The sequence below is a fragment of the Patagioenas fasciata genome, chromosome 3 (assembly GCF_037038585.1).
Source record: "Patagioenas fasciata isolate bPatFas1 chromosome 3, bPatFas1.hap1, whole genome shotgun sequence".
In the NCBI taxonomy this organism is placed as follows: Eukaryota; Metazoa; Chordata; class Aves; order Columbiformes; family Columbidae; genus Patagioenas; species Patagioenas fasciata.
The window spans coordinates 89,814,262-89,841,158 of NC_092522.1; the positions used below are offsets into that span (position 1 = coordinate 89,814,262).

Here is a 26,897-nt window from a genome sequence, read left to right on the forward strand (position 1 = left end):
AGGGCAGCGAAAACAGTTCATGTATCTAAACTAAAGCATTACAAAGGCCTCAACTCAAATGTCAAATTGACAGCCTCTATCTGAAACAAATTTCTAGGGGAAGAAAAAAAAAGAAAAAAAAAGAGTACCTGTAATGACAAGTAAGACTCCTACTAACAACAGTAAAAGCTAAGTATGCTGTTTATATATTGGGAAGCAGAGTGCAACTTATATAGGAGACTTGATCTCTTACCAAAAGTATGTTGTTGAATGCTGAAAAGCCCCTTTGTCTAGTATGAAACAACAGAGGCTCATCATAGACTTAAAAGAAACACCGTTTATTAACAATCTGAGTATCTGCCAGCTTCAAAAGATTCTGAAAATACTACTTTACTGGCTGAACTGATGGTAAACCAGAAGTAATCAGCAGGAAAGCCACGATCACTTTTAAAAAACAGCCAGCAGTGAGGTAAGAGAACTCTGAGTGACAATAAAGAATGGGAGACATCCACAAAGCTGGTTCATGAGTAAACATTTTAACCTGTGGTCGCAGAACAAGAGACAGGACAAGTCACAGAGTAATAACAAGAAACATTATCAGAGGTAAAGAAGCAGCTCTGATCATTCAAGAGGTTATCCTCAAATTATAGTCCATGGCTTTCGATATAAGACAGATACAAAGAGACCTTTAAGAAGCGAGCAGCCTCAGTAGCACATTTCCCACAAAGACACAGATGCACAGAAATCTGGCAATTACGCTTAGAGCAGATTATTAGTTGCCCTCTAGAACTGGCAAATGTGGCAGAAACAGTCAGAATTCATATCTTTTAAGGACAAACAATGAGAGAGGGGCCACAGGAGATTGGAGAAGAATTGTACAGAAGCCTCTTCATCACCAGTATCTAGTTATTGCAATTCCTCTGCTTCCCACCAGGGGAAAAGAATCTAACAGAAACACTTTAACTGGAAACAATTCACCTGGAAAAATGTCAGGAGAGAGCAAAATAAAGTGTGCTTAAATTTGATGGAGATGTACAGGAAAAGAAGAGTGGCTTAAGACTAGTGGAATGGAATCTGGAACATCTGTATTCAATACTACCACTGCAAACACTTTCCATAGGTTTGTTAAACAGCAAGATGTCATGAAAACAGGGCTCAACTACTACAGACCTAAGGTTAAGGGTTTTTTTGAGTGGGAGTATAAGAAAGAGGGGGACAGTGCCAGAGAGTGGAAAAATCTGATGTTCTACATGCAAATAAAAGAGTATTTTTAATGTCTGAAACAATCAACATAAGGTGACATTTTTCAGTTTTGAATGTATTTATTTATACCTTTGTCTCAGGCACCAAGTCCTCTTTCTAAATCTATTTCTTTATCTATATACTTATCTTTTAGTAAATATATGAACAACTTGCCTTATCTCTGTGAGTCAGCTGCTGACTAATAACATCTTCACAAATGCTAGAAGATGGAACAAGGTTGTGCAGCTGGTAGAAGAGCTCCACACTTTTCTGATGATGCTGAGGAGTTCCATCACCCAACTGGTCCCAAAGAGTTAAAGCTATATGCTTTGTACATGAAAACAAAAGTTGAAAGAGAAAAGTAAATGAGTGTCATGCCTTTGTTTCCTCTAGACTGCATTAACCTCTGTGCAATGATGGGAGACATGACATCTGATGGCACCATATGACTAAGAGGAAATGTATAAAACTGTTCTTTTTTTTTGTTGTTCATATGAACATAAGAAACCATTTGAAACTCTGCAATAACTTACTACACAAAAAAATTCCTGCTAGGGTCAGAACTCACAGGCACCTCCAGAAAAAAATTTTCATTGAAGTATAATTAACTACATAATACACTCTGCTGCTATCTTTTGTAAATGATTTGTCACATAAATTACACAAAATGCAGACTGTGGTTTACCAGAATCTTGCATTATGCACATCTCTGTTTCACACCTAGTCAATTAATGATGCTATTCAATCATGTATTATTTATATTTTTAAAATACTCATTCAAACAAGGCTTTTTACCCAAGCAGTCAGTAAGACAATCACAGTGGGAAAACTTACTATGTATTTTCAGAGTCTAATATAGGTTACCACTGTTATCAAAATACTCAGCAAAAAAATTTGGTCTACCATACCAAGGACGGTAAAGCGGCCAAGACTATCAGTCTTCAGCAGCCACGTAAAGAAGTTTAAAGAAAACAACATTGTACCTTGAAGAAATCTGTCTTTTCAGCCATGTATCTCAGATTGCCTTGAGTAAGAGGAGGTCTGATGACCACAGCCACTCTTCCCTGGTTCGGGCTAAGAGGCTGAGCAGTTTCCACACTGTTCAGATTTTCTCCAGTTACAAGAGCAACAGATTGAGTCAATCCAACCAAGTCCATCACAAGGGAAATGGTAACACCCTGAACACTGAAATCGCTTCCTTGCTTGCAAGCATTCATTAAGGTCTGTAGCCACAGTGGAGGCTGTACTTGTTCACAGTCTGAAATAAAAATCACAGATGACATATTAATTTAACAATATTAAATATTATGAATTTTTCCTCTCACCTTAACCATAGGCACAGTTGCCCTTTATCTTTCAAATTTCTGCCTGCCTGTTGTATGGGTTTAGAAAAATGTATGCAGGAAAAAAAGATACTTCTTGTTGTATCTTTAAAATGGTCTAATTAAGAATGCAATACTGTATCACTTCAAACATTTAGTAACCAAAAATAAAGAGGAAAATTTGAACAAGGAAGAGGAAAACAAATTTTGCAGAAATACATCCACACAATTTCATGTTTTAGATAAAACTGGACTTCTAGTAATCTGCACATCCTTTCATTCACTTTCCTCCTTCAGGAAATTCTTGATGAGCAATCAACTCTTAACATTGTAGTCTGTAGCCTGGAAAAATTCTGTAATATTTTTAATAAATATATAATATTATATATATATATCTATATATTATATAGATATTACAACATACATACAGAATTATGTTATTATATAACATACATACAATATTATTTATAACATACATACAGAACTAAGTTTAAACTGATAAGAAATATGCAGATTTTCCAGGCAAAACTGAAAACTGATCTTTTGGGTGGCAGAAACATGATCCAATTAGATTATACTCTGCTTTCACTGTAGGCGGTTGTTTTCCCCTTCTTACTGTCCCCTCACTTCATACCATACACCTGCCTGATATGCAAGTGCCTTTCTCTGAAGTTCACAGTCAACTCTTCAGGTGAATAAAGCTCCTTTTTATTTTGGAGATAAGAAAGTAATTTTTCTTAAAACTTCCAAAGGACTCTATTGATCGTGTTCCTAAAATAGGTAAACACTTCTACAATCAGACACAAGTGAAGAAGTGTTATTCAACAGGCACAAACAGAACATCTATTTAGAATTAAGATAAGGACGATGCAATTTCTATTTTATATCCACAATAGTTAATTTTGCAATGGAAATTGAAGCCTAAATATACCTAGTAATTTCACATAATGTTCTAGGGTTTACAGATATAAAAATTAGTCTGAGCTTGACTTGGTTTCCTTTTTAATTTCTTCAATTAAAAATAGCATGCATTTATGTGAGAAATTAAGCACACAGTAAAATTTAAGCACACAATTATGTTCTAGCAGTATCAGATTAATTTAGCTCCTTCAAGTAAACAGACTGATGACTCTTACCGTTGATTAAAGGCAATTGGGTCACATCACTAAAGCGACCCATCAAAAACATGTTCCAAATTTAGGAACTCTTCAATAAAACCAGCCTCTTCTGCAGTAGAAAAACATATCAGCAGATGAAGAAAAGGCTAGTGTGCAAACTATGGTAACTACCTGCTCCCATTCTCTGTTCCACTGGCATTCCCTGTTTTGGGAAGTAGGACTCCCAGGACAGATTTACAGCCCCATGCCCATCCACCCTGACACTCTGTACAGCAGACATTTACATCTGAAACAAAATCCTTCCTGTTGATTGCAACCACTTCCCATTTATGCTTATTCCTCTAAGTGCCACTGACAGCAAATGCAACATCACAAATTGGAAGGTTCAGATGATGAATGAGCAAGGCAAATCTAAGACAAAGCAAAGTGAAAACGATTCCAAAAATCACTGTTCACACCAGACACATACTATTCAAGCTGAATAGGCTTCCTGCTTTAGAGTTTACAAGGCAGCAATAAGTGCTATATCCACAGAAAAGTAGCAAACAAGCAGCTGGTTTTTAAAATATTTTTAGTCTTCTGCCACAACACTCATTTGTAGGCTGCTACTGTTTGGAAAACAAACAAACAAAAAACAGCTAACCAACCAACCAACAACAACAAAAAAATCATCACATTTTTCAGTATCGTGCTATAGAAGCACAAATCTCCTGTGCTAGATCTACAAATGCATTGCAAAACTCTTAATTAATAAGCAGTTGTAACAAGTTGCCTTCAGTTGACAAAAAAGTTTGGTATGTCTTGATCTCAAAGTCAAAGATACCCTCTGCTCCTGGCCGTGTAATGAAGGCATACACAACACATCTGAAAGACTACAGAAATAGAAGAAGCAGTCACATTAAATCAACATGTTTGTTTCCAAAAGCCAAAAAAAAAAAAAAAAAAAATTCATCTCAATCAGTACCTACTGCTTAACCTTCAACAGATTTTGAAAGCTGTGCATAAGAAAGAAAAGCAGCGACCATAAAATTTCCTAGAAATAATAAAATCACAGAAGATTATCATGAGAGTAGCCAAAACTATTGTGACTATTTCTGGCATGCTCCAAGCATATCCACCACGATAGCATTTTAAGGCAGAAACTCTCAAGCTACAGACCAGAAGTGGAACCAAAATTAGAACTCTAGTGACTTAACAAGCTCTAAAAAGGATTGTCCATCTAAAATGTCACGTTTTACAGTAATCCAGAATTGTCAATATTTTAATCACATTTCTGTATCTGAATGTGTTCACCTACCTGTGAATAAACTCACATGTCACAAAACTCACCATTTTTGTTTCTAATACAACTGTAGCTAGAGGAATTGCCTGCAGAACTGTTCCTTTAATAGGAGCAAAGAACAAATTAATTGATTTGTTATGTAGTATGATACAGTACGGAGGAATGTCTGAAAATCTAGATTCTACCCTCCGACTTCAGTTTGCATAACTTATATTTATTACTCCAATATTAATTAGTGTAGAATCCCATACCAGCAATATTCTTAAAAGCTGTAACAAAACAGTTTAGTTTCCAAAAAGCAAACCAATTTATACAGAAGAAAACTTCCATTTCTCAGAGTAAAAGAAAATTGCAACACACACAAAGCATTAACACTATTGTCTTATTTTTTAAAAAAATATTTTAAAAGCAAAGAACAAAGAAAAGTGCAGCTTACCAACTTCAGGCTTCCCAGGATGTAATTCCGAAGTACGGTTTCCTTCAGCAATGTAAACGGGGAAACTTGAACATTCAAGATACAGCTGACAAGCAGCAATAAAGGCAGGAAGGTATTCTTTAGGTGTTTTTTTCTTGTTTGCTTTCTTCACCTTAACATCAACTTGCGATTCCCTGTCCCATTTCGTGGTCTGTCCTTGCTCTCTAGTGGGGTCTACTGTAAGCTCTGCCCCTAAGGGCTGAGACATGGAATTACTCTGAATGATATACAGGTTGATAAATCTGGTTAAAAACTGTTGGACATACTCCAAGCAGCACTGCATTGCAGTCTTTTGGATTGTTTTTCCACTTCGAGTTGCTGTCCCCTGTGTCATTACGGAAGGAGGTTGGACGATGGTCTCCTCAGATCCCACAGTTGATGCTGTTTCCGTCTCTGAGGATGTGCTACCAATAATGGGAATGCCAGGAGCACTGTGACCTTCATTCAGAGCTCTGTCAATGTCATCGGTTGTGTCTGCCTGGTATTGTACAAACTCAGTGAATCCACTTTCTGATGAGCGACTGCTTGGAGGATTTTCACCATCTTCAAACACATCATTCGGATTTTCAAGTGAAACTGATGGCACCTGAGTGAGATAGATGTTTAATAACTGTTCAAAATGGGTTATTTAGATCCTATTGAGAAAATATTTATTTGCTTCTCCATTTGTAAGCAACAGTTTTATTCCACAGCTTTAAATCTATTCATATAAATACATGTTATGCAAAATGATGTTTGGTGTTTCAGTAAGCTTGCCAAACCAAGGTAACCATAAAAAAAGCATTGTTTATCCAGTAAAATACTTTAAATATTATTGCTTTTAACATTTTTTTCATAACATAATCATGTTTATTTTTATGAAATAATACTAAAATGCATAGGCACACACATTATTAATTTACACAGCATCATAAACCAAAATATTCATACATCAAAGAAAACAAAAAGGCAACATAAAAAGAGATCAGAAACATGGAAATTTATTTCGCTCTGTGTCTTAACAGAAGCTATAGCCACACATGAGTCAGCTGTAATCGAAAGAAAAAAGCCATTGAATGTTCAAAGGGAAACTTCATTCAGTCAAAACACAATTTAAAAAAAACAAACAAAACAATCAACCAAATCAAAAACCCCATAAAACCAGAAAACAAACCACCAGGCAGGTATCAGCTGGCTAAAAAAAATAAGGATAGGATCCTGCATAAAGGATGCCAGAGTCCAAACAGATGAGGTAAACATGAGCCAGAAGTGGAGCCTTCTGGTGAAGAAGGCTAACCACATACAGAACCATATTAGTAGCAAAAGCAGAGCCAGCAAATCAAAGGAAGTGATTAGTCCCCTCTGCTCAGCAGTTTTAAGACCACATGTGGAATACTGTGTCCAAGTTTGCTCTCATTAGTACAAAACAAACACTGATGTACTGAGCAGGTCCAGTGGAAGACCACCTCAGGAGCACCTGATACAAAAGGAAAGCTCAGAGACTCATATTTGCTCAGTTTTAAGAAAAAAATTGCTAAGAATTGTGGTGAAAAGGTGTCTTCATTACTGTCTGTGACTTCCCACTGGGTAGTTGAAAAGACAGAGGCTTGCTACGAAATTACAGTAAAAGAACAAGAGGCAACAATACACAAGCTGCAACAATGGAAATTCTGATTAAATAACACAGTGTAAACAAACAAGCTGTACAAAGAAGTTGTGGAATCTTCATCCTTGGATATATTCACAACTAAGCTGGATATGATCCTGAGTGACCTGACCTAGCTCTAAAGTAAAATCTAACTTTGAAACCAGCCCTGCTTGGAGCAGTGACCTGCAACTGTCACTTCCAACCTAAATTATTCTATGATGTTCCTCTAGTTTCTTCAGCTGGAGAACAAGGATTTCAGGGCACATCACTTAATACACCTTACAAAGCCATGGTTGTGTAGACCAAACTAGACAACGTTAAAAGAGAAAGAGCTGTTGGCTGGTTTGTTTCTTTTATTTCTTTACTAAATGATTATAAGAACAGGCACAGTAAAATAGCTGATTGGTATTACTCCAATGTACCCAAATTGGATGTGACAAGAATTTATATATGCCTGATACATAAAGAAAATAGATAATTCTTTTGTGTCCAGTTATTGTTAGATGATCAGACCCATGAAGTACATTACAACTTCAAACCTTAGTTGATTAGTTCATTCTTAGGCCCTGATTCTGAAGTGATTTATGCATGTACAATATTAAATCTAGATAAAAACCCTTAAGAATCAAGACCTTTTACCACAATGAAGTGCACAATTATAATTTATTTTGATGATCCAAGTTTCACATGTATTGTTGTTTATTAAACTAAAATGTAATCAAAGAGTTGTAGCTGGTTCAGCACAGACTTAGAAATACCACTTTTCCTTTCCACACAAGAAAGTATTTTTTCAAGATGCTGCAAAACAATCAATTACCTTTTTATTTTCCCATTCTTTGATGGAGCTGCTGTGCCCACTCGGAAGCTGCAGGACACCATCTGTACCAGCAGACAGCAATGGAGGTTGAACCTTACTAAGGATCTTCGAACAGAGTCTGAGAGAATCAGTAAGCTCGGACAAGTGCAAAGTATGAAGATGGCTTGTCAACGCAGAAATCATCCTGAGCAACAGCTGAGGCAAGTGTTCTGTCTGTATTTCAATGTACGTCTCCTAACAAAGTAATAGTACAACTCATTAATTGTAATGCCAAATTCCACTCCGAAAGTTTTCTTCTGTAACAGCGGTACCTATCATTTGCTTAACTGTGTTCTAAACATACAGAACACTGAAAAAGGAAAATTAATATCCAAGAATAATACATACATGCTTTATTTAAAGTAAGTACAAAATTAACTTTATAGTTGGGTAACCAACCAATAGAAATATGTTTAGCTCTTTTTCAGAATTTTATGTCTTGTTCACTATACAACACATGCATTACAAGATAGAACAACAAGGCTAAAGAGTGCTACTATTATTATTTTAATCACCTTAATAAAAAAGTTTAAGAATGAAAGACAAACAAGAACTAAAGGGAAAACAGGCTGATTGCCATACCTGACACAGCACTCTCATACTTCTAGTAGGCTTTGAAATGAGAAAGCAAAGAATTGAAGAAAGACAGGTATAGAAAAATACAGTTCCAACAGTCTTTGCTACATTAAGCAATGCAAACAGAAAAAGATGCATCTTATAATGACATTTAAAAGAGCCTTAAAAGAAAGCTGCACATCTAAACTAGCGTATCAAAATACAAAAGACTATACTTGTAACAAATACAGTGTAGTTTTAGAGAAAAGAAATAGAGGACAGACAAAAATTTTCAGGTATAAGTATAATAAAAAACACTTCAGTTATATTCAACCAGACTATTAAGAATCATACAACGAAACCAAGTCTTCTTCTAAAGATGTCTACCAATTTACATAAATACATTTTCAGGAAAAACAATTAAGAAGCAGATACAGTATTTCTGTACACTATAAATACACTGAATCCCAGTATTAGCAACAAATGAAGCAATTCTTACCAAAGAAACTATATCCAACAAAAAATCCACTAATAAGCAGAAATTTGTCAGGGGTAACTCAGATTGCTCACTACCACCTCCAGGCCCAGTTTGAAGTCTGGCATGTAATGTCCTCCTGCAAAATTCAAATAGGGTTTCACGATATTTCTCCCTCCCCCTTACATCAACCACGTTTCTATAACTTAATTCAAAGCTGTAGACATCAGGGAAAATTCCTACAGACAAAAAAGCAATCTCTAAATTTCACTGTTAAGTAGCTCACTTGGCCCCATCGCATACTTCCAGAAAAAGCAGCAACCAGTCTTTCACTGTAAACCAGTCTTCATTCATAAAATAAGGAAAGTCAGGCTACAGAAAATTGCACTTTTTACTCCACCATATACTGTAATATTTACTAGTATGAGCATCGGTACCAATAATAGAATTAAGATTGTTACTGGAAGCACAGTAATTTTGAAGAGATCTAAACCCAAGGCTTTAAGCACTTGAGACAGAGACAACCTAAAGTTAAATAAAAGGCCCATGAAGCTTTAAAGCTGTGCAAGAGGAAAACAAAACAAGCTATTCTAAATGCTCACTTCAACTTCAGCTGACCACATTGCTTTACTATTCACAAGATTCTTAATCTGATGAGTTTTACTGCTCAGTGAAGTAAGATGGAATGCAAATCCCTTGTAAAACCATGTTGCAATCTGACAATATTATAAGCAAAGGATATGAACAACGGAATAATGTTTTGTTTCTCCAATTCATTTATTCTGCTGGGGGTGGAGGTGAGGGGCAGTGTCACACTTTCAGCAATAGTTAGTTATGCTAATCCTTTCCCTCTGTTTTGAAACAGTTGATGAACATATGTGCCAGGACTGAAAAAACTATTTATTTGAAATAATAGAAGCATTAGATAAACTAAGTCTGAAACAGTATTTATTAAAAGATTTTTAAAATCATACTAAAGTTACAATTGAAAATTAACACTTCACTTAACCCACACCTCCATTAGATTACCGTATCTCTGTAGCAACAGATAATTCTCTTCATAAAACTAGCAGCCTGTTTTACAGTTCAATTAAATGGTCCCTTTAAGTCATAACAAAAATCCTTTTTCACGTTCTGTGCTGCTATCCAGAAAGATTTACCATTTCATAAATTACTCACAGATTTGTTCAACTGTAATAGCTCATAAAGGATGACCTGAATTCAACTCACTGAGCCTCTATCAAAAATAGCTTTGAGAAAAGTCTCAGTAGCAGTGAGCAATACTTAGATGGGAATAAACATTAGATACAAGAAATGCTATTTTAATTGTTAGTGGGGGAAAATAATAAGAAAAAGCCTGAGAAAAATTCAGGGGAACATCTAAATTGCTTTAAAAGTAATAACAGTGATTTAGCAATCAGACTGGATGATATAAAGATAACTTACAAATTTACGGTTTAAAATCAACTGGTTGTGTTTTCACTTAACGGTGTATCTTGTTGAACAGGAAGAAAATAACTTACAATAACTTACATAACACAGTAGCTCATATAGGAAAAAAACAAAACAAAACAAAACACATTCTCTAGATCCCACTTATTAATAAATAAGGCAATCTGGTATCCATGCTTACAGTAACATCTACTTACAAGTAGAGAAACTCTCACCTGCCTGTTACTCGGTTGTAGACTGCTTTTTTTACTTTTCCAATTCAGTACAATATATAAAAAATAATAATTTACAGATATGTTGGAAGGGATTTCATTTAGTCCAGCCTCTCACACTGAGCAGACTATTGGCAACACTAAATAAATTCACCCACTGTTTTGTCTAGCAGAATCCTGGAACTCTCCAAAGGAAGCTCCACAGCCTCCCTTAGTACCCGTTCTGCTGCTGCACTATGTTCCTGGCCAAGCTTTTCCAAAAGTCCAACCTGAACCGCCAAGCCAACACTTGTTGCTGTCCCTTGTTTTACCATCAGTTATTACCAAAAAAATGGCTGTATCAACTCTGTAAATGCCCTTCAGGAAGTCAGAGGCTGCTATTCGAGCCCCCTCTTTGCCAGGCTAAACCAAATTCACCTGCCTCAAACGCCCATTAAGCATCCTATGACTCCGACCACCTCAGCAGCCCTCTACTAGAGCTTCTTCAGTTTCTCAACACTCCTCCTCACGCAGGGTCCCCAAAGCTGGAAACGATATTCCACATGTCACCTTAGAAACACTAAGTGAAAGAAAAAATAACTTCCTCTCACCTGCTGACCACAGTCCCCCTATGTAGCCCAAGACACAAGTTACTTATGTCAGTACACTGTTGGCTCATAGAGGTCCAAACATCTTAGTACATTATTAAACTATTCTATAAGCAATGAAAAAAAACCCACACGTTTCTACAAATTTAATTTGAAATCCCTACATCATCTATGCATGGCCACAGCAACAATCCCTGCTACTCTGTTGTCCCTTGGTCCTACTCCTTCCCATTAATATTTTCAGTTCTACCTTGTTTATTATGTTCACTCCCTTAGCCCTCATTGCCATGTACAGAACCCTCCCACTTTTTCTTCCCTAAAAAAGCAGGGCAAAAGATAACATATTCCACAAGTCATTCTTGGTAAAGTTGATGGGTTTGCTAGACACCCAATAAGTAACCCAGTACTGGACAGACAGTACAAAACAAACTAGCTTTGAGATCACTCCAGAGTCTTTTCTCCAGAAGAGTTGCTAATTTCAACTCTTGATTTTACCCAGACACTGAGTTTGTGAGAACTCACATTGCTGAGACCAATCACATCTGATTGAAATTGGCCAAAAGATCAAAGTTAAAGGGGTGGGGAAGAAAAAGACTACATGGTCACATTAGTCTAACTTACTTGAAGAAAAAAGCCTATAAAAAACAAAAGTCAGCTTCAACTATACACATACAGAGATTCAGTATTACAACCTACCTGCAACATTCTTCAAACCAACGAGCAATGTAATCCCACATATAATAAGGCTCAAAGGAATTAAAGAGAAGATTGGCAGTTTTAATCAATTCTGCTGTTTTCTTGTTTTCTCTCAGTTTGCTGAAAGAAAAACAGAACGTTTTATATTTTTACACTTCATTTCTGAGTTACATAACTACACATTATCATGAGTTCATTCTCTGTCAGTTGACACTGACAAATTCTCCTCCTCTCATCCCTACAGTGTTTGTTGCTCTAGGGCTCAGTATAGCAGCAGGCTCCTCATACCAGTGTCTTTTCACAGGTGCTAGGTTTCTTCTCTATCCTTTCTTTAGTATTAGCCTTCTAACCACACTTTTAATAGATCTGTTTTCCCATGATCATTCCTACAGTTGTTTCTTCCTCCACCTTTTAAGGAATTTTAAGATATTCAGCTCAAATCTTGAAATTATTTTTTATTTCCCTCTCTGGCTCTCTTGTAGCACTTTTCATTTTTCACTCCAGAAGAAAGCCCATCAATCCGCTTTTCTTGAAGAACATCGATACAAAGAATGCCACAACTAATCTATACCATTGACATGCTGACTTATAGCTATATAAAGCAAGCACTTTTGACATTGGTAAAGAATAAAACATATGCTAAATATTTAAAAAAATAACAAAGCCATAGACCTTCAGAGCTTTGCATCAAATACAGAAGTTGCAATTACTGTCAATGGACCCTACATCATGAAGAAACCAGGTCATAGTCCCACAGGCTTCAGAGTCGTGGCTTCAGCAACAAAAATATATTATTTAATACAAAATACATCCTATGCATTATTCACCTGCTTAGCTGTGTGTGATCTTTGTTGAAAGAAGGTTCTGACTGAAGCTCCAGTTCTGCTTTGCACTGTGTATATAATGTTCGAAACACTTCAATCAATACATCCTCTAGGATGGCAGGGCCTATGGAGAAATATCAACAGTCACAGTCTTGTGCATTATAGCACCGTTAACAGTCCACATCTGAAAACTAAATCATTAGCTAGCTCGGGTCACTGAAGTAACAAAATTATTTCTGTTCAAGTTCATAAACTAACCTGATTTCAGAAGGTGGCTTTTTTTTACATTCCAGAAATACACAGGCAATTGTAACTCTTAAGAGTATACAAAGCACAAGCACAGTTCTTTTCCCGTAAGATGTATGTAAAATGATGGCTGGATACAAACACACCCAGTCCAAAAGCTGTCACATCAGTATAGCCCATCTTCAAGCTAACACATCGTCTTTGAGGGGTTATTAGTTCAGCTCAGTAACATGTTACTGTGACTCCATGGATTTCCAGTCAAAGGGAGCTTTCAACCAGTTTCAAATACCCACTCATAAGCTATCTCATGCTGTTATCATATGGAAAACTATACTCAATAATTTAAATGGTAATACGAGGTAAAATATTTTGAGCATCTTCCATAATAGAAGATAAGATATTTCAAGGATTTTCCTTCCTTTTAATTTGAGGCAGGTTTTCTTTAATTCTGGATATAGTCTGTAAGATACTTTTTGAAACAATGTCTCCTTCAGATTTAAGCTAAATCTCCTTGAAATACACTTTGCTTTTTCATGCTTTCTCCTAACCTCACTGTGCTGCCTTCAGTGAGACTGCACTCACTGAGCTAAGTAGAAATCCTGTTAGCTTCTTCCATCCTAGTTTGCTGAAAAAAATCCTCATAGCTCTGCCTACTTCATGAAATCTTAATGTATACATTGCCTATGAAAATTTAAACTGAACCCCAGAAATCACAAACTATCAGGAAGAAGCCAAATTCTTGTCAGATATTCTGTTCTTTGCTGTCTGCCTTAACTACTTCCTTTCAAGTTGACTCTACTTGTTGTATTTTTACTCTTGTACTATCCCACCCCCCAAATCTTGGGATAGATTATTCTGATTTTATTTTTTTTTTCCAATCACCTCCAAAACTGTTATTCCAAATTAAAAAAATGCACAATACTTAATTGTTGTAAATACTTCTGCCAGGTCTACTTTTGCCACATAGTCCTCTGCACTCACCCAGTAAAAAGTGCATTTAAACACTTTAAACAGGGGAAAGGAAAATTCAAAACAAATAAATTAAAAAAAACCAAAACCTTTTCTTTTAATATCTCTCATATGTGTATATTAGAAGAGAGATTATTCTCAAAAGCAATAGCTGAGATTTAAAATAGTGAAAGTCACTATTTGATTAAAGAAATGGAAAAGATCCAATCTTTATCTCTTCCAACATGCAGTGAGTTTTCTCTCTGACTTCAACTTACTATTTCCTGTGCTGAAAACAAAAGAAATTTCATTTGGTAAAAGGTAAATCTAATTATAACATTACATTATTAGCTTGAAAGATCTAAGAAGTCCAGCTAACCTCCAGTACTAAGAATACAATTTTTTGTCACTTTGACCAGCAAGAGAGAAAAATTCTCAAAAAGTTAAAGTAAAACAAGTTAAAGACTAGAAGTAACATGAAATAATATGAAAATTACCTAGTTCAGGCTTATCCAGCAAACTGATAAGAATTCGAAAAGGCTTTAAGTCTTGCATTAATGTGCTTTCCTCTCCATGCCCATTAACCTGTAATATTCCAACCATTGCCTACAAAGAGCAAAAGGATATCAGGAAAAGAAAAACAAAACCATGAAACTGTTTTTGAAAGAAAGATGCAATAAAAGCTGCATATAAAGGGAAAATGCTCAGTAGTGGAGACCACTATTTCATCTCACTGCAGCTCATTCTCTCAACATTGCCTATGAGAATAATTTTGTGGAACGGAACTTGGTAACTTGCATATACTTAAAGTCAAAATAAAATATTATAAACAGATACCAACTCAAAATGTCATAAGAATATAAGAGAAGACATTAAAAGTGATGAAGAAATTGTTTGAGAAGGCATGTAGATACTAACGGCTTAATAAAAAATAATCTGTCCATCTAGGATATACCCACCTACGTGGTGGAAAACTTTCTTGACTAAGTTGACTTGATAGCAATGAAACTTCAAAACAAATAGGAAAGCTGAGTTTTTATACTGAAGAAATTTAGGGAACAAACTGCAGAATTAAAAAAAAGCCCAACAAAACTGCTAAACTGACACAGATTTTGCTTAGTTTTCCCTTTGTGGCTGGCTTTGCGGTCTGAGTCAAAATTAGTTTGTTTCTTTTACAGCTTCAAAAAAAAAAAAAAAAAAAAAGAGGACAAAGAAGAGAAAGAAGAGAGATGAGAAAGAAAAGAGGCAGGAAAATAGGTTTGGCCTTTCTGTCTTTTATAAACCAAGTATTATCATCCATTATCCCAAAAGAAAAATTTTCTGTACTTGAATATGCCTTTACAAGGTCAGAATTTTCAGTATATTGTATCAATGAATAGGATGAGGGTGGACTGGAAAAAAAAAAAAAAAAAAACACACAAAGACAGCTAGGGAAGAAAGCAGAAAAGAACAATGCTTTTGAAGTCTTTCAAAAGACAGCAAATGGTTTCAAAAGGCATGTGCAATTTGTATTATGTAGTGCAAGCCACTGATTTTAATGTCCACAAAAAATTTAAAGGAAAAAACAAGTGAATTATTCCCATTATAAAAAGGGCCACTCTCCATTCTACTGTAGCTAAAAGAAAAAAAAAAAAAAGAATAAAATCAAATGGGCCATATCGGCTCTACACTGTTCTTAGTTTTTTCAGACAGAGAAGCTTTAATGACACTGATTAAACTAGAAATATGGACTAATTTAAAAGGAAGACCACAAACTATCAAAAAACGTCTAACTGTTGTGAAAAGCTCATCGCATTTCGTATAGAAGGTACACTTGAATAATTTCTAAATCATCTGCCACAGGATGCAGAAGAGTGACAAGAGAGGGTGAGTGAGTGCCAACGAGATCCTTGCTGCACCGGAATTCTGTGTCCTCTTCCTCATCAGCAGAACAGCAGATCTCACGACCTTTAGACAAAACTAAAAGTGCTAGCTCTGTGCTGGGTATCAGCTTAGTGTTGTGATGAGCTAAGTATCCTTGTGTCAGCTACTTGTACTGGAATCCCCACTCTCATTCCTATGCAATTCTGTAATTCTGACTGAATATCAGTAAAATCTTGACCTTATCAAATGGTCTTAATGATAAAATGTCTTCCTGATTTCAAGATCAGACTCAGAGCATCTTGAAAGACATCTGTACAGTTTAATTACTGTGAGAGAAGAAGCAGAGTTCTCAAGGCCAGGTTATCTCAACTTACTTAGCAAGGCTTTAAGGGTCAAATAGTATGACTGCCAATTTGCTCAACTATTCCTGACTGCCAATGGACAGCAGAAAAGACATTCCTCCTGCCTAGAAGGAAGGAAGACCCTTCTTACTAAGACCTGTCTGATCAAATTTGTCTGATTGCCAAGACATAGACAAGTTTCTGTATCTACAGAAGTAGAAAAGAATTCTCTAATTTCATTTTGTGAAAGAACAGGCTCCAGCATGCTGGGCTTATAATCAAATATCTTCCACATATGCTACACTCACTGCAGAAGAGGAGAGAGAGAAATCTAACATTTGTCCTGATCATACTGTTATTCTAACAAAACACATTTTTCCACATCTTCATTTTTCCACTGAGAAAGTTTTAGAGGAGTAGGACACAATACCACCAAAAGACAAAAATTATGTGATCACATTGAAACAGCAAGGCAAAAGATAAGGATACAGCAACTTTGATCAGCATCCATTTATGAAGATATATGCCACAATAAAACATCATCTAACCACCTGGACTAACATCTCCTTAGAGAAGGTGTTGAAGTAGTAAGTGGCATGCTCCTCAGGATTGCTGTGCCTTGTACTTCTGGGTCCTATAAGGGCACCATTGTTATCAAAACCTTCAAGCAAGCAAAACACAAAGCAAGTAAGTATTTGTCTCTTAAGAGAATATTTTGCCAATTTCTTTAAACTAGAAATCAACACACTAGCACTGATAACTTACCAAGATGAAGTCCAAGTTATGTTGGCAAGAGAAAGATGATTTTATAGAGTTTAATACAGGAAACTAAGTAATACTTCCATACAAATGACTTTGCTCAGAAATTACAAACTTTAGTTTTATGCATCATTATTAATCAAATTACTTCTTGTACAAAACAAATGTTTGCAAACAGTGCACAAACCACACAGTCCTAGAGTATCTTCAAAAAAAACCAACCTCTTGTCCCACAAAAACATTTCAATATTGATATTATCATCAAAACACAAAATTCAAAATTTTAAATATAAAAATATGGTCACCAAAACCATGCCGAGATGACAAAGGCACTTAGAGACAATATCAGTCATAACAAACAAAATCAACTTTGTTATTCAAAAATACATGAAGTAGACAGACCTTGGTTTTGTAAGTTTGTAACTTTTCTAAGCAGATTTTTATTCTACAGAAAAAAAGGCTTAAAGAAAAATATAATTAACAAAAAGAAATCAACAAGTCAGTCAGGATATCAAACCATTTCACATAAGCATTTTCGATAGGTTTTGTCCCCAAGCGACAAAAATAGAAGGAAAGACTGAGAAGACAAATGTCCTTTAGCAGCAACTTAAAATGACTGTTAACAATGGTTACATTAACCTGGATTTAAAGATATGCCTAGAGAACATTAATAGACCACTCCCAGCTACAAAACAATAGGAAGGAAAAGCTACCACTACAGTTAAATAATGTCACAGAGACTATCAGATGTCAGAGAGTCTTCTAGCATAACTGACACCCCCTCCCACCCGCACTGTTTTATACTAGGAGTAAAATATAATGGTAATACAAATGCAGCAGACTGACAAAAGAAAAACAAGCTATATTTCCAGAAAGTATGTCGAAATATACAGCAAGGAGAAGCACTAGCTGTAGAAGAAGGTTCCACAACTAAAACAGCATGATATTTTAAACATAAAATATACTTTTCAATGTCAGCAAAAACACATACCTAATCCACCAAATGTAGATAAAACATTAGTGCAGTGTTTAATCTGGAAATTGTGTTTTCCCTTAATTGGAAAATGTAGGTACGGAGCGTGACAGTGCATTTCATTATCTTTCTTTGAAAGATGAGTAATTTGCAAGACTGTCTTGAGAAATGCCTAACTAAAGAAGTCAGGATTTTTTTTATATATTTATCCTTTAAATCCCTGTAACATCTACAGCAAAAAACCAACCCCCTCATGCAAAAAACTGCTGCTGACTTCATCCCTTGGTAACATCAGTCCTCCCTCCTGTCCCTTTACTTATTCCCTTGCTCCCCAATCACCCACAGGCCACCTGCCTCTGATGCTTTAACTATCAGCTGGGAAAGGTGCAAGAGCTGCTGGGAAGGGTCGTGGGTAGCACATCTGTGCTTGCTGGTGAGCTGGGAAGCCAAACAAAGAAAGGTCACAGCAGTCCATAAGTCTTCCCCTCAAGTATAAAAAACATGTCTCTTCATTCAGGCTCCAGTTTCTGTGGCATGAGAGATGTCAGAGATCTCAGCTTCTCTCAAAGTGGGTTGAAAGTGGTTTTGAAGAGTAACAGGCCAGTTTCATGTGACCACTGGCTTAATTTCCTTAAAGTAATACAGTTGAATAAGAGTAAATGTTTCCCAAAGTTTTCCAATTTCTAGTTTTCTGAATAGTCCCTAAATAGTTAAGAGTCTTCTAAATAGTGATTATTTTCTGCTACTCTCTTCTGATTACATGCTGGTTTTATATAAAAGAAAAATTAAATGGGTATTCTATTGATAATGTCATTTGGTAGAAGTAAAAGTATGCATCCCATCACTGATCAATTTTTATCACCAAAAGGTATTGAAATAATGTTCTAGCTGCATGGATAACATCAGTGATTGGTGATTTGTTAATTCCATCATGCAAATATCTAATGAAGCTTAGAATTTGCATGCTCAAGTCTCCAACATTTTTCAACATGTTTTTATTTTCATCCCTTCCATGCTGCTATGTTCCAACTGCCATTTACACTCTATAATGCCTGTTCTGATTTTTTCACTTTATGTGTTTAGGAAGACATAAGTTGCCTTTTAGTGTCTGTTTATGCCTGTGTAGTGCACCAGGCTCTATTCCTGAATGTGGTCTGTAATTGCTGCTGCAGGAAAATGTACCAATAATTTATACAACAAGAAAGCGTTCCAGCATTACATTCTTCATCTTTTATATACACAGAGACAAACTGTGCATTTTTATTATACAAATTAAGCATCTCATTTTTCCAAAAAAGCTTTCTCCACAATATGGTAAAATACTTCAAATGATTATACAATCCTTCCTCCACTGTTAGACAATAATGAAATGAAATACAAACCTACCCAGAAGCCACGCATAAAGCCTTCGGTTGAGTGACATATCCCTGCGCAGTACTACATGAAGTGCTGCTGACAAAATTCTGATCATGTCTGGACGTGTTGCCTGAAGAAGTCAGAAGCATGATTAACTATGAAAAGTAATGCTTTTTCTATGCTAGCAGCTTAATGTGCACTAAAACAGTTAATTTAGTGTTCTGACATTTCTGAATTCAGAATAGTACAAGAAAACAATCTTGCTCTTAGGAAACCAAAATATGATCATTATTTGGAACAGACACTTTGCAACAGCATGCATCCTTTAGGAACAGCAAAAAATACTTGACTGCGTTAGCAGCTCATTTTTGTTACAAGACACTTCGTTTATTGGACAAAAGCCCTGGGAGCAAATTCAATTAAAATCCACTTTAAAAACAAACAAACAAAAAAAAAACCCATCACACAGACGAATTTTAAGTACCTTTGAATCTCTCACTACTTTAAATGTTTGCGTAAGTCTTAATATTAAAAATAAAGGCTGTATCGATAATTTCTCCATTCTAGAATCTTAACAGAGACACTTCAAGTATTCCTATAGTAACTGACAAATATGAACAAACCATTTCTACAAGCAAGAACATGGTTCTTTTTACAGGAAAGCGCAGGTTTTCCATAAGTTCTAACAAGGTGAGAACTGACCTTGTATAAGTTTTCCTCCCAAAGTGAAATAAATCCCGAATCATTTAAAAATAGAAAGGGGCTAATAATAAATGCAGTCCAAAAAAAATTACCTAGAAGTTGTAATGTCTGTCTCCCACTACTGCTAGGGCTAACTACTCACGCAAAACCAATAATCATTTTCAATTCTCCAGTGTTCTGAATCAGTTATGCTAAGAGGATTAACTTTTGCTGCTTTTGAACACTTAGAATTGGAAACTTGCACATGAACAGATAATTTGTTTTATAATCAAATTAAAGCAAATTAAAAGCTTCTGCATAAGCTGAACATCATAATTTATATTGGGTTTGCATATTCAGAAGCTCAGGTTAACTTCAAAGTTAATACATCAAGTTAAAAAGCAGGACAGAGATCATGACATGTGAATAGCCAAACCTATCAGAGAAACTGTTACATATGACTCTTGTTCAAGCTTGGAGAAAATCATTAACAAAGACTAAAGACTGCTACAGCTTTAAGGAGCATAATACAATCAGTACTCTCATCTTAATAACCTACCTGGCTCATGTGGAACGGAAAACAAAAAAGGATAAGGTCCAACGTGCTCCTCTGTACTAAAACACTGGTATCTTGCACTGATGTGCTTACCGCTTCCACCTGAAGTAACAGCAGACCCCCAAAATAGTTACTTACTGTATTATTTTAAGAAGGTAGATATAAAAGAACACTCACAAAATAAGAACAGATGATTATAATTTCATAATTGTTATTATTAAGTTATTATTTTAAAATTTTGAATAATTAAACAAGATAAAATAGGAAAATGTTTCACCACTGAAGAAACATATAATCAACATAGGTTCCCTGAACTACACAAACATTAAGCTTTTGACTTTTTATATTACCAATGAATATCTAAAGTTTAAAAGACAAAATCATACTCTATATATTTTTCAAACAATATGACATAACTCAACCACTTTTACCTGAAGTGTCTCCTGAATGGAAAGTTTTATACAAAACCTAAACCCTTCTGAAACACTAACTCAGCTTTGCAACACCTATCATGCACAAAGCTATCAGTTTGATTTGAGCTACAATAAACAAACATGCATTTTAATCTCTTCAAAGGCTATATTCAAAGACAGAGAAGACATCTAGATCGCCTAGAATTATATTATTATATAAATAAGTAACAGCAATGTTGTTCTTGTTCCAAAAAAAATTACCATTAATTCAATGTCACTGCCAATTATGTAGAGTTGATCCTCCATTGAAAGCTTCCTGTTCAAGTGGGAGAGGACATAGGTGATCCCAGGCAAGCGAACGGCGGGGCTGGTGAGGAGGCTGCCCCAGAGAGCGCTGTAGAAAGCTGACTGATCCACAGCCGAGGCAACCTTCTCCAACAGCGTGTTTGTTCTGCAGAATAAAATCAAGTCAGCTGAATTAGGGCATGCATCACAGCCCTTGTCCCTACCCTCAGTTTTAATAAATATATAAGCAAATCATTACAAGAAGGTCAAAACTTTCTTTTGAGAGGTCAAGAGAAACCCCAACTATACATTGAACCTTGCAATGCAGCCTGAACAAAATGATCCAACTAACAAACATGGGGGGCAATCTGGCTTGCAAAATACTTCTACCTGCCCCCAGCTTCACCTTATGTGCTCCTTACGTTCAAAAAGCCAAATAACTTCCTCACCTGCTACTTAAAGCCAACTGTTGCTACAGACAGAGGTTGCAGAGAGACAAGAGGAAAGCACAGCTACTGAGGAATCAAGCAAATAGCTTTTGCCCTCTCATTCCTTGCACTGAGCACTTCTGGCAATAACAGGACATAAAAATACCACAATTTTTTAAGCACAAGTAATCATAGAATCATTTTGATTGGAAGAGACCCTCAGGATCATTGAGTCCAAGCATAACCTAACTCTAGCACTAAACCATGTTTCTAGGAACCTCATCTAAATGCCTTTTAAACACCTCCAGGGATGTTGACTCCACCACTTCCCTGGGCAGCCTGTTCCAGTGCCTCACAAACCCTCTTCATGAAGAAATTTTTCCTAATATCCAATCTAAACCTCTCCTGGTGCAACCTCAGACCATTTTTGTCCTATCATTTGCTACTTGGCAAAAGAAACGGACATACAAGACTAAGTCTACTTAGGAATATTTAATGAAAAGTTGCAGGAAAAAAAAAAATAAAATCAAGCATATCACCTTACTAATATATATCATTAACATATATCCTTACCTTTCATAATACTCTGACCCTTCCTCTAACCCAGGCAGAATCCCAGTTAACAGGCCTTGCAGTCCTGGTTTTAAGGTTTTCCCCAAAGGGAGATAATAGATCTCATACAGACTCAGTAATGTTGGCTTGACGGACATAGCGGCATTGGCAAGGAGTGGAAATAGTCCAGAACTGTGAAAAATAAATTTTAGATGTTTTATGAAGCTTCTCATGTGAGATGATTTAATTTATATCTTAAGATGTTACAGGCATGTCCAGTGTAGTCATAAGTACCAGGTTTTTATCTTAGAATTTTGCACAGGTGTAGACCACCACACAACATGACTGCCTTCCTGACTGACAGACTGACTGTCTTTCACCAAGAAAACAAATACGAAAAAACAGAAACATCTCTGCAAGACAAAAATGCTAATTTTGCCCATGCTGAACTACATCACAATGGAAAATAGATTTTAAAATAATACACAGTCTTTGCACTTAAGAAAAACCAAAAATGGATGAGAATATCTGAGGAAATTTACAGAAATACTTTTCTGTAAAAAAAAAAGAGAAATAATTATGTTTTACTTCACCACGTAACCTAAAGATAATTTAAAGACATTTATACTGTTAAGCAGCAACAAAGTACATGCTTACTTCAGAATTTAAGTCTGAAAACAGATTCTCAAACTAACAGTAAACCCACTGTTCATGATCCAGTATTTAAAGGATTTTAAATATTTGAGGCATGTTTTGAGTAATTTGAATGTAAGTTCATAAAAGTTACAAATGTGACCAGCTAAGGAGAAGTTACCTGCATACTAAAAATATTTTTACTATTGTTACTAAGTATCATAAATTATTACAAACAGTACCAATAATCAAAGGCAGGTTAAAACAACCGCAATCTTCAAAAGCACTGAAGACTCAGGCCAGAAGACCCTTAACACACACAAAGAATAAAATGAAAGAACAGTAAAAAAGGTAACTTGGAGACAAAGGTCTTAAAATAGAAACCTACAAATCTATTATTTTTTAAAAAATGTGGATACAATGTTACCCATGCTACAGGAGGAAAAAAAAATTACAAACATTTTTGTACTTTGGAAAGATTTTTTTTGCCTTTATCTGTCTTGAAGAACTATTATTTTGCCGTTGTCAATTGGTTGCTTTTTTTCTGCAGAAAATGTCTTTTTGTTCAATAAACAGCACACTGTCCCACAGCATTTCTTTGTAAGGCTGCTCATTCTTCAGCATTTGATGTTCGGGCATTGTCATTCTGCTTTCATGAAAAATACTGGAATCTTTGATAACGCCTTAATGCGAGTGTCAGTCTTCTCCCAAGCATCAGTAACAATGGCTTTTAGTTACATTACACAAGGTAGCATTTTCTACTGTCCTAGAACTTATTGTTAACAAGATATTGCAGCTACTGAAACACTGCACAAAGAAAAAACATAAGGTATGGTTTCAAAGAATCTTTAAAAACGTGGAAACACCAAACTGAGACACTCCCCTCCACCCTCTCACCAAATGTAACTGTACCTAATCATCTTGACAATGCAAGACAGAACAGCTGATATTAAGGCATACAATTTATTTCCAAGCATTAATAAACACCTTTGCTATCTAAACAGAATTCTACTTTATTTCACCGTTTCTCAAACTGATGGAATTTTAATCTTTAGGGATAGCTAAAGAATAAGAACCATGCATGACTGTGTGTATACAGATATGCCTGTGCCTTACATAATAAACAGCATAATGTCTTGCCCTCCCCACCCAGCCAAAACCGGAGGTTTGGGAATCAGCATATTTCCCTACCTTTACTTTTCAAGGTTATCTTTCCTTTTCATTATCACCAGTTCTAGAGCCTGAGAAACAGTTTGTACTTGCCTCCCATTCGAACAAAACAGACAATATTTCTGTTGATCTAATTGCTTGGAAGAGAAAGTTTCTTGGCACAAACTATACTCAAATTATTTTCCAATAGTACTTAAATTACAATAGAAAACTGTAATGTGAATACATTGAAATAATCGCTGACACTTCAATTACTTTACATACCATAAAACATGCAAAAAACTTTGTTTATTTCAATGAAGAAATAACAAATTCCAGGGTTTCTAGCACTACAGTTTGCTCCTAAGAAAAGATTAGGTGATCTGTTTATCTTCTGATACACAATATTCAGGAGAAGCGTATTACACAAGCACCAGTAACATCAGAGAAAGAAACTGCTTGATTCTTCCTATGTAGCAAAGCAATATTATTAATATAAATTGCAGGAAACCAAAAGTATCTCAACTATGCAACTGGAATGCAGTTGTTAAAACTATTATACCTGTAGAGGAAAAGATCTTTGGCCAGACGTTTGGGTCCAATGATTTTGAAAATGATCTCATATGTTTCAAGTGCCTTCCGATGAACCCCTCCCGGCAAGGCTGGATGAAGACATTGTGCTAAGCGCTTGCCTATTGTCAGCTTTTTTGGTACTACCTGGTACTTTGCGTTGTTCTGTAGTACCTGATAAATCAACACATTAAGAAAAACAGCGTAAGACAAGTTAAACATCAAATGCACATTTCACAAATGACTTCCTGAATATGGTCAGTAAGTAAGTCACAACACATGTCTAGGCTACAATATAAGGAAAAAAAAAGTTTACGATGTATCATGTAGCTTTTTCTTTGCAATGCCTTTCACTTGTACACTTTCTATAGATGAAACTGCCAAGGCATTTAAAACTTCCCTTGCAATGAGCTCCTTACTTACAGATTGTCCATTTCATTTTACTTATCCTTTTGAAGACAAAAAATGACTCTCTCAATTTGTTAAAACAAATAATTTCATAAAAATATCGCTCATATTTATACTGGCTACTATTTTTCACGCTATTACAATAACACTGAATTAGATTAGCAGTAAATGCTAGTAATAAAAGAGGCATTGCATTTTTTTCCCCGCTGGAAATGTAAATAACTTTTCCCTTTACTTACAATTACAAAGGGTTCAACTGTAAATCTTAAAAAGGCATTTGATTTGTTTGTTCCTTGCACACACCCAACATTTGGCTCAGACTGTTAAAATATTTGCAAGAATATTAGACTGCTAGATCCTTGTGCTTCTGTATTTCAACATCAGTACCCTTTGTTAGTTCCTGGATCTTTTCCAAGAGCACCTGCTAAGCATACCTTGTTTAGCTTTCCAAGTGCCGATATTAAATCTGCCCATTCACTGGAATATTCAAAGTTTTTCAGTGCTTTGTCAACAGCTGCAACATAGTTTCTGTATTTGGAATCTGTCAGTAGCTCCAGCTCTTCCGTGTTCATCCTCCCACGGTGTCCCCACTAGAGAGTAACTTGCAATTCATGTACAGACATTACCTGTTCAAAAACCAAAACCACCCTGAAACAATTGTTTCCATATACATGGTATTAAAAAAAAAAAAAAAATTTGTTCAAAAAGCACTATATTTTCCTCAAAGGCATTAAGAAATACTCCGAAATCAGTTTACAGCCATTTACACAGAAGTTAAGATACTGCACACAAATACTTCACACATCCAAATGTATACTTGTAATCAAGTCCTGTTTAAAACAAACAAAAACACCACCACCAAAACAAACCCCCCAAAAAACCCCAAACCTAAAAAGTTCATGTCCTGCCCCTCTGTTTATCCTGAACAATGAAACAAAGGAATGTTTTTATTTTCTTTTTTTCCTCCTCTGGGTTCACCAGTAGAAGACCCCACCTTTCCACAAATCGGCCCTTCTGAGAACAGAAGACACCAATGTTTCTGCCCCACTTCCAGGCAGAAGACAGGAATGTAGGACACATACAAGAGTCACACCGTATTCAAGAACACTTTCATGCACCAACACTTCTTTCCACAAGACCTGGTATTCTAATTCAGCAATGCAACTCTACTTTGTTTGTACATTATCATCACCCACAGACAACAAAAGTATATGTTTACTAGTGTTCTGTAATCAAAGGCTTTTGCAATTTGCTCTATATATTTTCATCATATGGTAGTGTACACCAAGTAATTATAATTAAGATATTGCAGTTCCAAAAACACCACCTCATACTTTTATAGGTCATACACCATTTATTTAATGATATTAAATCATAATTAAAAGAAGCAATATGCTTTTAAAGCTACTTTAACCCCAAGCAATTATAACCTATAATAGGAAATCCTATTGTAGCAAGCCTGTAAAAGGCAGCTTTGTGACACTTTTAATTGGGGTCAAGGAAGACAACTCTGTGCAGCACAGGTTGAAGCATGGTAGACCAACCAACCAACCCACAATCAAAAACAAAAATACCAACAACCATGGAACATACATAAAGAGGCTACATTCACCAGACTGTCTACCAGGTATGATAAATAAGAGCCACATGAAAAGAGTGGCTTCAGTGAGCCCTTCCAAAGTGTCTGGAAAACATGTCTCATTGGCCCCTTTTCCCAGTGAGCAGCAATATGACAGAGGAGCAGGACTGCCTGAAATGCAAAATGCCTATGAAAAAATAGAGCAGAAGAATTAACAGAAATAGTGACATTTTGATTTCTGATGGTTCTACAGTTGATGGAGATAATAAAAAGACTCATTTTTAAATTTTGCTCAGGAAAAAGTTCAAGTGTTTTTGGATCAGAAAAGATTAACAATTCAACTTTTATCACTTCAGGTAATCACAGAATTATAGAATAGTTTGTGTTGGAAGGGACTTTTAGAGGTCATCTAGTCCAATCCCCCAGTTGTGCAAGATGCACCAAAACCATCAACA

At 35.8% G+C, this 26,897-nt stretch overlaps 1 protein-coding gene across 10 annotated transcripts in view; it reads right to left on the bottom strand.

Moving 5' to 3' along the window:
* Positions 1 to 26,897, bottom strand: part of DOP1A (DOP1 leucine zipper like protein A) — a 63,467-nt gene that overhangs the window by 26,011 nt on the left and 10,559 nt on the right. For 5 of the 10 annotated variants that reach the window (XM_065833310.2, XM_065833307.2, XM_071806817.1 and 2 more), the window contains 16 exons: positions 25,298 to 25,489; positions 24,448 to 24,629; positions 22,125 to 22,295; positions 21,100 to 21,289; positions 20,429 to 20,527; positions 19,219 to 19,318; positions 16,652 to 16,761; positions 14,394 to 14,502; positions 12,706 to 12,826; positions 11,879 to 11,998; positions 8,956 to 9,070; positions 8,484 to 8,513; positions 7,863 to 8,096; positions 5,380 to 6,004; positions 2,205 to 2,479; positions 1,396 to 1,548 (listed from right to left, as the gene is read on the bottom strand). In XM_065833310.2, coding sequence (XP_065689382.2) covers positions 1,396 to 1,548; positions 2,205 to 2,479; positions 5,380 to 6,004; positions 7,863 to 8,096; positions 8,484 to 8,513; positions 8,956 to 9,070; positions 11,879 to 11,998; positions 12,706 to 12,826; positions 14,394 to 14,502; positions 16,652 to 16,761; positions 19,219 to 19,318; positions 20,429 to 20,527; positions 21,100 to 21,289; positions 22,125 to 22,295; positions 24,448 to 24,629; positions 25,298 to 25,435 — 2,772 coding nt within the window. In that variant the 5' untranslated portion in view covers positions 25,436 to 25,489. Of the gene's footprint in view, positions 1 to 1,395; positions 1,549 to 2,204; positions 2,480 to 5,379; positions 6,005 to 7,862; positions 8,097 to 8,483; positions 8,514 to 8,955; positions 9,071 to 11,878; positions 11,999 to 12,705; positions 12,827 to 14,393; positions 14,503 to 16,651; positions 16,762 to 16,865; positions 18,458 to 19,218; positions 19,319 to 20,428; positions 20,528 to 21,099; positions 21,290 to 22,124; positions 22,296 to 24,447; positions 24,630 to 25,297; positions 25,490 to 26,897 lie in introns of those variants that run through there. The other 5 variants (XM_065833309.2, XM_071806823.1, XM_071806819.1 and 2 more) reach the window with 3 other exon arrangements.